General features: G+C 47.0%; 1 protein-coding gene across 1 annotated transcript; it reads right to left on the bottom strand.

The window, feature by feature from the left end:
- Nucleotides 1-732: 732 nt before the first annotated feature.
- On the bottom strand, nt 733-15,534 carry HPSE (heparanase). Its single transcript, XM_027652952.1, has 12 exons — nt 15,365-15,534; nt 13,173-13,318; nt 11,695-11,820; nt 11,246-11,419; nt 10,602-10,773; nt 9,957-10,004; nt 7,834-7,927; nt 6,384-6,490; nt 5,392-5,506; nt 3,589-3,707; nt 3,288-3,434; nt 733-2,583 (listed from the first exon to the last, which is right to left on the bottom strand). Exons 1-12 carry the CDS (start codon nt 15,532-15,534, stop codon nt 2,424-2,426), a joined length of 1,578 nt encoding a protein of 525 aa, XP_027508753.1. The 3' UTR covers nt 733-2,423.

The following is a 15,534-nucleotide window of genomic DNA, read 5'->3' as shown; positions in this document are numbered from 1 at the left end:
TATTCAAGGTTTGCAACATTCACAGAGGAAAAAAGCCCCAGAGATAAGGTGCCTGTGGGGCAGGCATTGCTGCTGCAGATGGGCCCTGTGAGGGTGATGTTTGCTTCTTTTTCAGACCATACCTGTCTTGGTGTGCTGGGATCCAGCATCTTTCCAGTCTCCTTCGCTTACCTCCCTCCTGCTTTGTTTGTGTAGAGCTAAGGGCTGCTATCAGCTAAATATACAACACTTCATAAAGAGAAGTCACCTGGGTGTGTGTAAGAGAACTTTTTAAGTTGAAGGAGTTTATGTGAACTGTAAACCCCATCCTGTGAAGAACCATGCCCTGTGCTCAGAGGAGGAGACATGGTAGGGAGCAGCTGTCATTTGCATGCCCGGACATCCCTGTGCCCCTCCTAGTAGTTCCTGTGTGCCAATCACCAACACATGTTTTGAGTCCAAGTCAGACCCTGGGGTAGAGGACTTGTGAACTGGTGGTCAACTACAGTTGAAACACTCCAAACTGGGTATGATTTCTTTCATTTTCATGTGCTTGGGTACTCTTGTTGGTAACCAAAGTACAGGTGATGTATGACCAGAAGAAAAGTAGGGAGTGTTGTGGTATCAGTATGTCAAAAAGAAGTTCTAAAAAAACCCCAAAGGTTGCCAAAAGCTGGTATAAATCACTTTAATTAAAATCTTCAAATATAAAAGCCAAAAGCATTGGAATAAACAAATTGGAATAAAATGTTTTAGTTGTAAATTACATAATAATAATAACAATAATAATAAATTATTAACTTTATGTTGACTTTATGTAAGACTTTTCACTCCATCTTACACTCTCTTCACGTCTTTTATGGAAACTGGACAGTGTAAACAAACAGCCTTTCTCATTCTGATCTGTTTTATCCCCTGATACATAACCCTTCACAGAATGAATCTGCTCTATGGATGCAAACAAACACTCCTTTGACACGTAACCCTTTTATTGTGCAGGTTTTCATCACAGCTACAAAAGTACATCTGTTTTTAAAGTCCTCTCATTAAAAAAGGTTCCCTGCCCTGAGTTGAAACCCCATGTGGCTGGCAGCATCTTTTTAAAGCTTAAAAAGGGAAGTACAGTGGTGTGGTGTTGTTTTTCCCTGCTGTGCTCACAATATCATAAGGCATTGACAGTGGTAGGGGTTACATATCTTCAAGGAAAGCAGATGCAAATAAATGTGTGTGGGAGGCCACAGGTATTGTCTGAGACCTTTTGTTACCCTGCGGCCCAGTGGCTGGTGGCACATGGAACTGCAACAGGGTGGGCATGGGGAAGGCACAACTGGGGAGAAAAGCCACCACCAACACAGATTTCTGGGCAAAATGGTATTTTCAAAGTGGGAAGGATGTCAGCCTGGCTGGGAGTTTTGTCCTCAGGATCTCTAAGGCCACTGACATCCCTCTGATGGTTGAGGGGTGAGTGGTTTGCTCAGTCTCTTTACTATTCCATTTCCTCGAAGAGACCTTAGTGAATTAGGGAGTGTAAAGCAGAGAGATCTTCACCTGCAAATAGGTTCAGGGAAGTCCTTTCCAGCTGAACTGCCTGCAGGGTGGTGAAGGTTGAGGAGTTCTGAACTCTCACCATGCAGCCCACTGACCACAGAGGGATGCTGGTGGGCTCCTCTCCTTTCCTCACGGGGACGAAGCGCGTTACAGCAGAGTTAGACCACCCCACAGGAACAGCCTGCATTTCGTGTGTCAAAAACTTGCCTTTGGAAGGAACCTGGCCACAGCTCCATCTTGTGACTGAACTCAACGAGCTTGGGAAAAATGTGTGTTACTGCCCCAAACCTGATAGAGGACCTGGTTTCTCTGCAAGGTCTTTCGCCCTGCAGGCACCCTGACCTTGGATTGCTTTCTGTGTCCACACTTCCCACCTCAAGATGCCCTCAGCAACTACAACCCCTTCTCGGGCTTCCCCACATGGTACGGGCAGAGTCACAGCTGTACAGCTAAAATAAAAACCCTGCTCATCCTTTCTGAAGGCAAGGTTTTGAAGAAACTGCTTTTAGAGCTGTGCTTGCAGAAACAAGAGGGAGAGGGAAGATTGCAGTTCCCAGGCTGGCAGAGCCCCAAGCACAGTGTGAGAAGCTGATGTGGCTCCGTGCGTGGCCTGGAGAAAGGCCCCCTGCTCAAGTGCAGCGACACAGGTTGGTCACCAAGCCCCTGCCTGGTCTTGTTCTACCTGGATAATTCTCCTTGGAGCTGAATAAGCATCTTTCACGTACAAATTACCCAGTGGGCCCTCATGTCTTGCCCAGCCCACAGGTCGTACCAGTGCTGCCACATTTGCATCCCTTACCAGAATTAAGTCCCATGGTAGAAACGTGAATTTCTAGGATTAAAATCCCCTACTAGCCAAGTGCTTTACATTTATCCTGCATGTGGGTATTACTCATTTAAATGCAAGCAACAGCTTTGGCGTTTTTGATAACATAAAAGCCGTAAGAGAAGGCTGGGAGGCCGAGTACACTGCCGGGACCAAGGGGCTTTTCGATAAGCTCTGGCAGTGTTTTGTCATCCACCATCCGTAGCACATGGCCATTCAGCTCAATAGACCTGGAGAGGGACAGAGAGGTTGTTTGGGCAGCTGTGCTCTGTTTGCCATCAAGCACAAATAGCTCTGGACCTGAGTGTAAACATTAACTCAGCCCAAAGCCAAACTAAACTTCCCTCAAGGGAAGAGCATCTGCAGCACTCCCTCTGCGAGGAGTCCCTTAGAGTGTAGCACAAGCACAATGAAAACTACATGTTTCTTAGTCTTCCAATGAAGTAAGAGCAAAGCAGGCTTTGAAAAATACAGATTTTAACTGCCTTTTCTCGTGAAATTATTAAGGTATCTTCTATGCCATGGAGAAGATCCTTCCCATGCAGAAGCCTTAGCGATAACAAAAAAAACCAAAAAATCCCCAACATACAAAGCCTGAACATGTTGCTGTAAATCAGGAACCAGCATTTGGGAAATATTCCTGTGCTTGTGCAAAAGATAAAGGACTTTAGCAGCTGGTCCAGAGCCCTGAAGCCTGCTAGATAAAAACTTCCCAATTAACGTCAAGTAAGTGTCCCTGTACCTTAGCAAGCTTTCAGCAGACTGAGTTTAAGAGACCTGATTAAACAGAAGTCAGATTTTACTGAAAAAAACCCCAGATGACTGAATGGTAACCTCTTCCTCCCCCTTGCAAACTGAAAAAGGGCAGGTTTTAAAGACCACCTACCTCTACTCACAGCCTTTTCCACAGGGACACATGGAATTGCACACTTACCTGGAAAGTATGTTCTCTTTGCCATGAGGCAGTAAGAGGTACTGATCCACGTGCTTGCTGGATAGGTAATCCGGTAGCTGCAAATGCTGGGTGATGTTGTAGAGGTTTAGGACAAACAGTGTCACATCCCCTTCTCTATACTTTGGGCTGCAAGGCAGGAGAAGATGATGGTGGGGATCAGGAGAGAAAGAGGTTTCACATAAATGATGTGCGACCTTGCACCGTCCCAAATCACGTTTGTTGGACTGGGGGTGGCCATGGGCTCAGTTTTGGGGGTATTTGGCCCTCTCTAGAGGCTTACTTGAGGGTGTTTGTGCAGTGGAGGTAGACACGGAGCTTCTTCTCATTGGCTCCTGCCAGGCCGACCTGCAGCACCTTGGTACCCACCAACCTCTTGTAGAGCAGTGAGAGCCAGTAGTCCTGGGAGGCACAAAAACACATGTAAGCCCTTGTGTACATGCCAGGTACTCCACATGGTGCCTGACAACATTCATTTTGTTCTAATTTCAGGGGCGTTTCCCCCATAGCTTTTTGCTTTACCAAGTTTTTCATTGTATCTATTTAAATTCTCACAAACAGCATAACTAAAGAGGAAACCTGCCTCCAACCTGCAGAATAGTTGTGTTTGCAAGGTACCTCAAAGTCATTTTCTCCTTCATATGCAACTATCAGAGCTCTTCCTACCAGGGAGAGACTGTTTATATTTGGGAAACACCCTTCTGCAGGCCTCTGTAGCACCTCAGGGCTGAACACAGGGAATAAGCTGACCTTCCTGCAGGAAAGATTGTGCCTAAAGCACAGGCACGATGCTAGGAAGAAGCCCCCAACAACTTTAACCCCTTTCACTAGCGATGTGCTTTTGAATGGGTCTCAGAATTGATTTCTGAACCTCAGTGATGTGTGCATCCTCTGACAACCCAGAACAATGCCTCAGGGCAGGGTGATGCCCAGTGCAGACTCCTTTTTTCCAGATCTTTCCAGGCTTTCAGAGAGCTTCTCCCAGCAAATCTGTCTGTCTTTGAGGCTTTTCTAGAAGGAAAACTGTCGTGTTTCTCTCCTGACTCACCATGAACCTGGGAAATTACTTTTCCTATCAGCCTTCATGCTCAGCCCCTCTGCAAGGAGGTGCAGCCTTCAGAGTGCTTCCTTATTTCTGTGCTAACTACAACTGATGGACCTGGGTCCAGATTTCCCTGCCTCAGAGGCATAATTAGGTTGATTAGCATCTGTACTGCCTGTAGGTGAGGAACAAGGCACATAGTTCCGGTCCAAATTAAATCTATTTTAAATGAAGAAATAAAAAGCCCAAAGCAACAAGCCTGACAGTGCAGCCTCTAGCATAAGGACAAGCTGAACAAATAGGATGGAAAATCCCCACATGGCGGGTTTCCTTTCAGGTGGTCTCCATGGCCATCTGTGAAAATCACAATTTGGAAGCAGAAAAATGAGAGGAAAGCTAAAAAGAAAGATGCTACTCTCTCACCCCAAGCTAAGTGCTAGTAGTGCAAAGAAACATGCTGTACATGCAAGAACAATGTATAGTTCAAATAATGAAGTTTCATCACAACAGAATGTTATTTCCTAATGAATCAAACTATACTAAATGTATATTTCAATTTAATTATCCTTCAGCCACTACTGAAGGCTGAATATGCTCATGAGCTACAAAATGCTTGAGTCTTGACTTCATGCTGGCCTGGTTTTCACCTGGGATATAATTTATTTTAAAAATTGTATCACTTCTGTTTAAAAATTACTCATCACTCAGCTGAGGAGTACTCGAACAAAAACAGTCCATCTAGAAAAGCCTTGTGAGCTCCAGAAGTATCTGCATACAAACGTGAGCATGATGTCCCACAAATCAGTCTGCTGTGCTGAAGAGTGGCTGCATTCCTGCAATTGCAGTAAATATCTTGTATATATAATATTTATGTAATATGTTAACCCATAATGAAACGAGATAACTTTAGGTACAAGGATAACTGCAGCTGTTCAACAAAAAAAGGTGTTGTTAAAATAGCTTGACTTGTGCCTCGCCAGCCAATGCTGCCTGTGCAGAAGTACCTGCTGCATTCAGCTGATGTTAGGGGGGTTCCTTACGTACCGGCAAAGGCTCAAAGTTGGCATCCACCAGGTGGTAGGTCCCTGCCCCGAAGAAAACCTGTCTCATCACCACATCAATCCCCTTCCTGGCTGAAAGCCCAAGTTTGTCCAACCACCTGCCAAAAAATGAGGCAAATATATTGTGCAGATGAAATTGCTGACCTCAGTTGCACTCTATTGCCCCTCTCCGACCAGCTTGGGAAGCAGAAAAGCAAGAATTAGCACATGATGCTGACTTCCTTAAAATCACACAAGTAATTTCAATTCAAATCTTCCATGATTACATCAAAAAATAATTTCAGACCACCTCTGGAAGTCTGAGCTGGTGGGAACAGTTGCTCCGCTCCCTTGTCTGTAGACAGTGGAAAATAGGAGCGGCAGTGGATGCTCTTGAACTGGCCAAAGGTCTGAAGGCTGAGGGAAATCATCACACCAATGACAAGGTTGCCTGTTGTTAACAAGCTTTCACTTTGTGACCTACCAGACCCTGATGAAAAGGTCATCACATTCCAATGCAATTTTATCTCCCTGAATGTGCAAACTGATCAAAGTGCTAATAAAAGCATGAATTCTTTAATTTCAACCAAATGCTATAGTTGGTGTCCTTGGAGAAAATTGTTTTTATGTCTAAATTGGCTTTTGATTGGTTATTTCATGGTGGTCAAAGGATGGCATAAGAAAAGGACACCTGTGTGTCTTTCTTTCCTCACAAAAGGACAGAGTTGGCGTTGCAGATTTGAGAGCAGAAATACAGCCTTCTCATGCTTCTCATCCCCCATTTCCTGTGGGAATCTGCTATTGCCTGGGCGTACATTGAACCTCAGGCACAGGGGAAGCACAGAGGGAGAGATGGGAGGGTTACAATCCTCAACCCATCCATTGCCTGCACTCCCCAGGAAGCCTGAGGAAGCCACGTTCCTTCGTGGTGCAGGTACACAGGCCCTTCAGCAGGTAAAATGTGTAATTCCCCCATATCTGGAACATGGCACTCACATAAAGCCAGCAATATAAGTGTTGGACAGTCTAGGAGCTCCCCCTCCATAGGCAGAGCTCGTCTCTCCCAGCCAGACCTTCTTGTTGGGCACGGTCCCATCGACAATCTGGCCAGTGTAGCATTAGGGAAGAAGAGAAAGAGACAACAGTTAAGTTTTTGGGCTACTGAAATAAGTGACATTTTGTGCTTTAGCCAAAAGCCCTTGTACGGTGTTTGCATTTAAGGGATATCACCAGATGAGATGGGATATCACAGAAATTATTATCAAAAAGACTAGAAGTAGATTTACATCCCACCACCTCCAAAACCCATGTAAAAAAAGGCAAACATTGCTAAAATCCAGGTCCTGTAAATTTTCTTGTGCAGCGTAGTGCTGTATTCTAAGTTATAATGTTCTCAGGATCAAAAAATACAAAAAAAATGGGGTGGGGGGATGGAACAACCAAAACTTATATCCCTGAGTAACAACTACCTCAATAAATGGAAATGTAGTAGGTGTGTGATGCATCTGGCACCATACTTGCTGCCTGGCAAACTGTTGGAGCTCATTCGTTATTAGTATAATTAATTTTAAATTTTTTATTTTTTTTTTTAAGTTTACAATGTCAGCAGCAACCAAGCTTTTAGGACCCCCATTCATTGCTAGGAAGAAATTGTGCTTTATTCTGGAAAGTTTGCTGACCCCCAGGAAGAATGGGCACAGTGTGGCTGGAGAGCAGCCAGGCAGAAAGGGACCTGGGAGTTTGGATTGACAGGAAGCTGAACATGAGCCAGCAGTGTGCCCAGGTGGCCAAGAAGGCCAATGGCATCCTGGCCTGGATCAGGAACAGTGTGGCCAGCAGGAGCAGGGAAGTGATTCTTCCCCTGTACTCAGCACTGGTGAGGCCACACCTGGAGTACTGTGTCCAGTTCTGGGCCCCTCAGTTCAGGAAGGATATTGAGGTGCTGGAGCAGGTCCAGAGAAGAGCAACAAGGCTGGGGAAGGGACTGAAGCACAAGTCCTATGAGGAGAGGCTGAAGGACCTGAGGCTGTTTAACCTGGAGAAGAGGAGGCTCAGGGGAGACCTCATCACTCTCTACAACTCCCTGACAGGAGGTTGTAGCCAGGTGGGGGTTGGTCTCTTCTCCCAGGTAGCTCTCAGTAAGACAAGAGGGCATGGTCTTAAGCTCTGCCAGGAGAGGTTTGGGTTAGATATTAGGAAGAAATTCTTTACAGAGAGGGTAATCAGGCATTGGAATGGGCTGCCCAGGGAAGTGGTGGATTCTCCATCCCTGGAGGTTTTTAGGATGAGACTGGATGTGGCACTTGGTGCCATGGTCTGGTAACCACGATGGTAGTGGATCAAGGGTTGGACTTGATGATCTCAGAGGTCCCTTCCAACCCGGCTGATTCTATGATTCTATGATTCTATGAATCTAACATGGGAATGATTGAACAGGACAAGGTACCTCCAGGACTTCATGTATGGCTGTGGCAAAGGTATCCAGCACTTCAGGGCTCAAGAAATCCCTCCTTGTTGCACTCCGTCCGTTCACATAGTAACTGAAAATAGGAAAAAAAAACATAGCCAAAATTAAGGAAAAATATCACCAGTGGTACAAAATACCACCAAAAGTATTCAGCTGCTTGATACATTTATCCACAGCACTACTTTTTTGTCCAGGTCTTTTTATTCTTTTGCTTTCCAAATGTGTAGATATTTCATTTGTGTTTAAGGGACTGTCAGGTATAACTACCTCGATGGAAGCAGGATATCACAGAAATCTCCAACAGCAAAAGTAGTAGGTTTGTTTGCCTCTACTCATTTAGAATTAGGAAAATATCACTGAGTAAAAGCCAGCTTCTGCAAATCTTCTCTTGTTGAGGAGTCTGACACTCCTATGTGATTACTTGCATTACTGTATCAAGTTATATATTAAAAATATCAGATCCCAGCTTGGTCCCTCTGTTGGAATATTTTGGCCATTTGGAGGGGAACAGGTTGTAGGCATCGCTATGGAATGAAGGTTGGCCTCCACTAGGAGCAGTAGAGCTTTTAAGTCTGGTTTGTCCAAATAAAGAACGGGAAATTGGGATCCTTGTGGTTTTTGCATTTTGTTGTGCTGTCACTCAGTTCTACCAGAAGTAGCTGAAGTCTTCTAGCCACAAGGGGAAGCTAAAACCTGATAATCCTAAACTACTAAAGAAAATAACACATGTCCATTTAAAGCAAAGGCAGCCACAGGCAGGGCAAGAACAGCCCAGGAAGGGGAGAGGACAAGTTTCATGCCTTTCTAGCAGTTCAAAATGCATAGACAAGTCATATAAATATACACATATGTATGTAATAGAAGTATGTGCATCTGTTCCCATTCTCACCTGACTGCTGCATGTCACTGTGCTGCATTTGACTCTGGGAAAAAAAACTGCCTTTTCACTGGAAATGTTTTTCAAGCATGATGGCTTCATGGCAGGTGCCCTGGGGCCAACTTGCCACCTGAGCCTTTTAAACCTGCATTTCTAAGCCAGGCATAAGAGCGAAGGGCTGGAACTGTGCTGGTGCTGCTTGCACTGCAGGTGGGATCTGAGGGCCAGTTACCCACACAGAGCCCGGACTCACTTGGAGAGCAAACCTAAGGGAACAGGAGAAGCTACTATCCCTTCTCCATGGCTAGGAGTCAGCCAGACCTGCAGGGCTTTTCATTTATATCAAGTAGACATAAATAGAGAGAAAAAGGCAGCACAACACGTCAGCTTATGAGGCTTCTGTTGCACTTTTTAGAAGGAGTTGGGTGCATTTGTCAACAGGATCATCAGTGACTCCCTGAATTTGCTTTCAGCAAGTGAAACTTTCACTAAAGCAGGTTCAGCCTTTCTAAAGCCAAGAAAAGAATCAATGTCAGGGGTACTGACTCTGTTAAAGTCCAGCCACCCTTAGTTGTTTAAAACTTTACATTAAAACCCTTCTACTCTCACAGAGGTTCAGCAGAGTAAGCTTGAGCCATCTTATTTTCCTTTTGTACAACACTCCCTTCTTCCCGTGGGAAAGCGCATTTTATTTGCAAGGGGCGGCAGCTTGGAGCTTTGAAACAACCAGGACTGCAGCTCAGATCTCACTAGCTTTTGGTACGTGTTGAAATGCATATGCAAAAAGGCTCAACTGCTGCAGAAACTCTCCTCGTGCAGGAGAGAGTCATGACTGACGTAACCCCTCACGCTTCTGTGAGAAGAAAAGCTGCTATGTCATCTTTTTTCCCACATCCCACTTCTGTTTTTCTCCATGCACATATTTAGCAAGCAAAATGACTGTCTTGCACACATTGCATTCCCTGCAGCTGTGCCTATGTTACAACCCCCCACCACTGCTTTTGGGTCTCTGCACCAAGTAGCCTCTTTGGAGGTTTCTGCACTTCTCTAATATGCTCCCTCAGTTCCTCTCTTATTCTGAACAGAGAAGTTTGTGGAGAGGCCCCCGAGGAACTGCTGAAAAGGGTATTTCACCCCCCTCCTTCCTGCTGAGATGTTCAAACTGACGTTTTGCAAAGAAAACAGGCAATAATCAGAGTGACAATGGTATTCAAGTGGTACTTACTGGTGCCACGTGACAGAGTCGATCACCTTCCCTCCCGATTTCAGGAAGCTGCAACCAGAGGGAATGTGGTGGAGAGCAGGGGGTTAGGAGGTACTGGTGATGGGTCATGGCTCCCCCACAAGAGAGCCACCATGCACAGCCCTCCCCTCTGCCCCCGACTGGCAGCAGTGATCGTGAATGCTTTGGGACCAATGCTTTGGGCAGCCTGGCTGCCTCAGCAGGTTGCTGGGTGGATGAATTAATGTTTAACACACAGGGGTTTCTAGGGCAAAAAGCCCTTGTTAGCACAGCAGTACAGCCAGTGCTCAGTTGAAAAGCATGCAGACCACTGACATATTGCCAGCAGCTGAGTTTCAACTGACTGAATGTTTAAGCCTTGAGCTCATGCATGCAGGTAAGGCTTTAGTCGTCCTCAGTCAAGGGGAAAAAAATCCATGTTTCTAATTTAAGGAAATATGCAATGAAATTGTTCTCAAATAGACCAGGTGTGTCCATTTGTACATCCGTACTATTGATTTGGAACAGAAAATCCTTAAAACCCTGCTCAGATGCATCCTCATGCCCCCAGCATCTGGATGCAGATAAAGTACCACTATCCACACCTGCTCCATCCTGGAGGGTGCTGCTGGTGCCCCACAGCCCTACCTTCTCAGCAGTCTCTGTGTGTGCTTCCGGGGCTGCCCAACATCGGGACCGTAGAGCTTTGCATGCTGGTAGAGGGTGTAGTTATTCAGAAGTTGGCGTAAGTGAATAAAATCTTGCCCCAGCTGGAAGCCGTCGATGTGGATGCCAGATTTCTTCCTGAAGCTGTTGGGCTCTGGGAAAGACACGTGCACATCAACATCCCCCTCTAGTTCTGGGACACAAAATAGGGCAGCTTGTTCCACATGGGGAGCACCAGTCCCCTAAGGCTTCACCTGATCTGGCAGGGTACGAGTGAGATATTTGAAGGTAGTAAGCATGAAATCAAAAGCCTGGGGGATGCAGCGTGCTGCTCTCCAGCACTCTATCCTAGCCAGTCTCGATAGGTGACATCCTGCACCTTGAGGAATATCGTTCACCTGATCTAAAAGCCTTGGTAGGAGAAGCAAAATCACCTCAATTTGCTCATTCATATTGGATCTTCTCATGAAATCCCTCCTTGCAAATTAAGACCTTAATGTTTCTTAATAAAACATCACCTTGCCTTTATGTGCCATCATCCAAACAATTCAAAACTACCAGCCCATACCCTGTGGTACTTTCCCGGGTGACAGCTGGCCTGGCCAACAAGCAGGCTTTGCACTTACCATTCCCAAGCTCCCAGGAGATGTTGTAGCTCTGTGAGGCACAGTAGTCCAGCAGCACCTGGGCGTTCGAGCTGTCCCACTGCAAACCACCTTTCCGCAGCAAGGCATTGAGTCCAAAGATCAGGTGAAACCCCGAGCAGTTTGCAAAGCTGTAGAGAATATCCAGGGTATTTTCTGCACAAAGGAGAAAGGGAGTATGCTTATCCCAAGGTTACACTGTGCTAATTGAGCTCCAGCCAAGCAACAATTGTACTGCCCATATTTATTTAGTCTGATGCTGCAGATGTGCAAACAGTAGAAAAAGAGTTCTTTGAATATTTTGCTAAGGAGGTAAAATGTTTATTTTTTAGTGGTTTCACCTCCTGACAGCCCACAACCCTTTTACTGTGGGGCAGAGATTTGCACCTCCTTGTTTATAAAACCTACAGAGAAATCCATCAAAGTCTTACTTGTAATGGTGGTGTTTTTGTGCTTTTTCCTGTTCTGCTCAGCAAGAATCAGCTTCTCCTGGCTGGGCCACTGGACCAGCAGCAGCTTCTCAACAGCAGAGAACACAGGTGTTGAGCCACAAGCCTCTGTAGGGTAGAAGGTTGATAGGAATTAAGTCCTCACCTTCACAGCCAGGGTCCAACGCATGAAGGGCTGCATCCCTCAGGAGGAAGCACAGTTCCTTGGTTCCAGCCTGAGAGCTGGTCATGCACTTCTGCGAAATGCATTGGTACTTCCATAGCACTAATAACATAGGAAAAGAGGGCTGGCTTGATGCATAAATATGTAAAAAATGAATATTTTTCAGTTTGAGGTGATGGAGATAGTGGGGTGAGCTGTGCTTCCGTAAGCTGGTATTGTGGCAGTCAACCCCCAATAAACTGGTTTTTTGGAGCACCATCCGGAAACCCTCGTTCCAGTGACCTGACAAAGCATAGGCTGCCATGCCCAAGGAGCAGATAAGCTGTCCTGGCATGCAGTGGTGTGGCAGGGATCATACCCCACCTTGCTGTGGGCACAAATGGGGCAATGCTTCCTGCAATGCTTCCTGCACTGCCCGTCCCATGCAGAGGAGAGCCCTGAATCCCCCGCATGGCTCCAGCAGCAACGCTGGCAGGAGTCATGAGACACTTGTTCTTCAGAGCTCATGTTTTTTCTTGGCACACAAACCAGGAACAAGCCACAACCTGGAGAGGTTCCTCTTCCTAAAGAGAGGAAGGCACGAGCCAGGGTCACAGGAGGCAGCTACTCAGTGAAGTGATACGAGGGGAAAAGTACCACTCAACCTCAAAACCAAGCATCTCTGGTTGTACAGTAAGGTATGATTGCACTGTTGTGCTATGTACTACAGGAACAGATGGGAAATTTTTCATTGGAAACACCTCTAGAAGGATTTACGTGTTTTTGCTAAGTTTAAAGAGGAAATACCAAGCTCAAGCAGTTGGCAGTGGTCCAGTGGACCCGTGCTTGCCCTGTCAGACACAAGAGGGCAATGCTGCACTCCCAGCCTAGCTCTCTGGCTTTGGCCAGCACAAAGAAATCACACACTGTGTTCTCCTCAGATTATTTCTTCCATCTCTTACTTGATTTTCATAATGAAGCCACAGCTTTTGAACTGACCTTGAACACCTCCCAGGCAGTGTGGGAGGACCCAAGACTGCTGCAAGGAGCACAGGGCAGCAAAGGGAGAGTCTCAGCAGAGATGCCATGGCAGATAGGAGTCCCCCGCATTTTTTCTCACTTTCCAATGTCTGGCACAGCTCTTCCCACAAACTGTGCTGAAGGTCCACGGATCTCCTCTCCATGGAGGAGAGGAACGGTGACCCTGTGGAGGATACCCAGCACTGCTGCCGTGCCCTTGCAGCATCCTCGGCCTGCATCAAAGTCCTCTCCTAAACCCAGGATGGTTTCGAGTCTAACACATTGATGCTCATTTTACCTTGCTGTGCCTGAAGTTCCCAGAGGATTTTTTCTTCTGAAGTTGAGTCTTTGTTGGGATCAAAGATAAGAAAATCTGTTTCAGTGCCGCCGAACCTCAGGAAGCCTGGGGACAGGGCTGTTGCCAGTGCACGCAGTTTGGGATTGCTGAGGAAGGAACATTGAGAAACAGAAAACCACTGTAGCTTTGATGTAGAGGCTAATATGGGAAGTACTTGGAGGAATATGCTGCAGTGACTTGGGGCTATCCAGTTCACTCAGGGCACTCCTGACACCTGCCTGGATCTGTGTCCCAACCCTCTGCACTGTACAACAGGGACACCACTGGCCAGGTGAGCCAGGAGAGCATTGATGAGGCAACAAAGTGAAGACATGCCTGAGGGAACGTGGGCACAGGCAGGGAGCCAAATCCTTGGAGAAAAGTAAGGCAATATTTCAAAACAGGTATTTTTTTTATCCTAAACATCCCTCTCACCTAGACCTTTTGGATTTGTTTGTGCAACACTAACATAGCAGTCCCATGAGAAGGTGGGCATAAAACTGACTTTACATCATCAGTCCCCCTTTCAATCAAAACCAGCCAAAACAATCTTTTCTGTACCTAAGAGAGATTAAGAGTCCATGCTGGGGCAGGTGTTAGCTTTAGCAAAGCAGGTGCATAAAAGAACACAACTCCGCCTCTGTTACTTGCATACACCCCACGCAGGATGTGCAGCACTGACACCCAGCCCTCACTGGGGGATGAAGGACACCAGGAACATCAGCCTTATCTGCCCAATGGTGACAAACAGCAGATTAGAGGCCACTGAGTACTTCTCACTCCTCTTGGTGGCAGGGCTGGCCCCAGAGTGAACCCCAAGGTGTGCGGTTGGGGCTGGAGGTTGGGGACCTGAGCCCTCTCCAGTAAAGCTGGTGACACCTCTCTCCCCACCTTGGTGAGGAGAAAAAGATGAAAGTGGTGAGAGGAGGGAAATTAGGACTGGAGAAATACAGTGGTGTTGAAAAATGGGATCAGAGAGATGAAAAGGGAAGAATTAGGACAGCTTCCAAAAAAAAACAAAAAAAGAGAGAATAAAAAAGGAAAAAAAAAAGATAAGAAAATAGAGCAAAAGCAGGGAAGAAAAGGCAGAAGAGAGGTCAGAGGCAAAAGAACAGACAGGGAACACCATCACCCAGCAGTCCAGAGTTGTTTAGTGTTACCCAGGGAGAAAAAAAGACTTCATGTGTTGGATCTCTCAGTTCAGCTTTGGTGGTGACAGACCCTCCTCAGCATTTATTTGACTTCATGTTGACATAAGTCTGCCAAGCTACCTGAGGGCTCAGATGATTTTTATCCTGCGGAACAGCAGGAATAGCAGCCCCCAGCCCCTCCACACATAACGCCTTTGTTCTGTATAATCACAGAATCGTTAAGCTTGGAAAAGAACTCTAAGATCATAAACTCCAAACATTAACCCAGCACTGCCATGTTCAGCACTAAACCACATAAACTGTGTCCCAAAGTGCCACATCCATAGGTTTTTTGAACACTTTCAAGAATGGTGATCCTACCACTTCCCTGTTCCGATGCCTATTTTACTTAATATCCAATCTAAATCTCCCCTGGTACAACTTGATGTCGTTTCCTCTTCACCAGTCACTTGTTACCTGGGACAAGAGACCGAACCGCACCTCGTCACAGCCTCCTTTCCGGTAGTTGTAAAAGAGCGATAAGGTCTCGCCTGAGCCTCCGTTTGCCAAACAACCCCAGTTCCCTCAGTTTCCTTCTCCTTTTTTTCTACTCGCAAAGGAGCTCCTCTCCCAGGTTTATCCCCGAGCTGCCCCTTCCCTGCCTCCACCCAGCCCAGCTACTCATTCCCCGAGCACAATCGAGCCGGCGCGGCTCGCACCCGCGGAAGGTACCGCCTTGCTGCCCTGGGAGAATGGAATTGGTGAATCCAGAGGCGGAGGTGATCCAGCAGCCTGCCCCGACCCCAGCTCCAGGGATGGGGGGTTCCCCGTTCCCCCCATCTCGCTCCGCAGCGCATTTTCCTGTTCTCCGTCGGGATGACCGAGCTCCCCCCACATCTCCATGGCTGCAGACCTCTCTGCCTGCCGAGGACCTCTCCCCCTGCCCAGGGGGACCCCTCTGCCGTGCCCTTCCTCTCCCCAGGACCTTTTTTCCTTTGCCCAAAGATGCGAGACGTGGCTCACCTGAGCAAGGCGACAAAGCGCGGATCCCGGGCCAGGCTGGCATCCAGAGTAAGGGAGAGGAAATCCGGGCTCACCTCGCCGCGGGGGCTGCCCCGGAGCCCCAGTCGCAGCACCACCGCCCCCTGCCCCCCCGCCAGCTCCAGCAGCAGCAGAAGCAGCAGCGGCAGCAT

The sequence above is a fragment of the Corapipo altera genome, unplaced genomic scaffold, assembly GCF_003945725.1.
Source record: "Corapipo altera isolate COAL_440 unplaced genomic scaffold, ASM394572v1 69, whole genome shotgun sequence".
In the NCBI taxonomy this organism is placed as follows: domain Eukaryota; kingdom Metazoa; phylum Chordata; class Aves; order Passeriformes; family Pipridae; genus Corapipo; species Corapipo altera.
Note: the sequence above shows the minus strand (reverse complement) of the source record. Positions and strands in the feature narration are given on the sequence as shown.

What these genes read in the sequence shown, in the direction of transcription:
- HPSE (XM_027652952.1), bottom strand. Translation starts at nt 15,534, where the DNA reads ATGCTGCCGCTGCTGCTTCTGCTGCTGCTGGAGCTGGCGGGGGGGCAG. An exon ending in GACTCTGTCACGTGGCACCA is followed by an intron (nt 7,928 to 9,956) that starts GTAAGTACCACT and finishes TCCTATTTTCAG; the next exon opens with TTACTATGTGAACGGACGGA. An exon ending in ACTTATATTGCTGGCTTTAT is followed by an intron (nt 5,507 to 6,383) that starts GTGAGTGCCATG and finishes ATTTTTTGGCAG; the next exon opens with GTGGTTGGACAAACTTGGGC.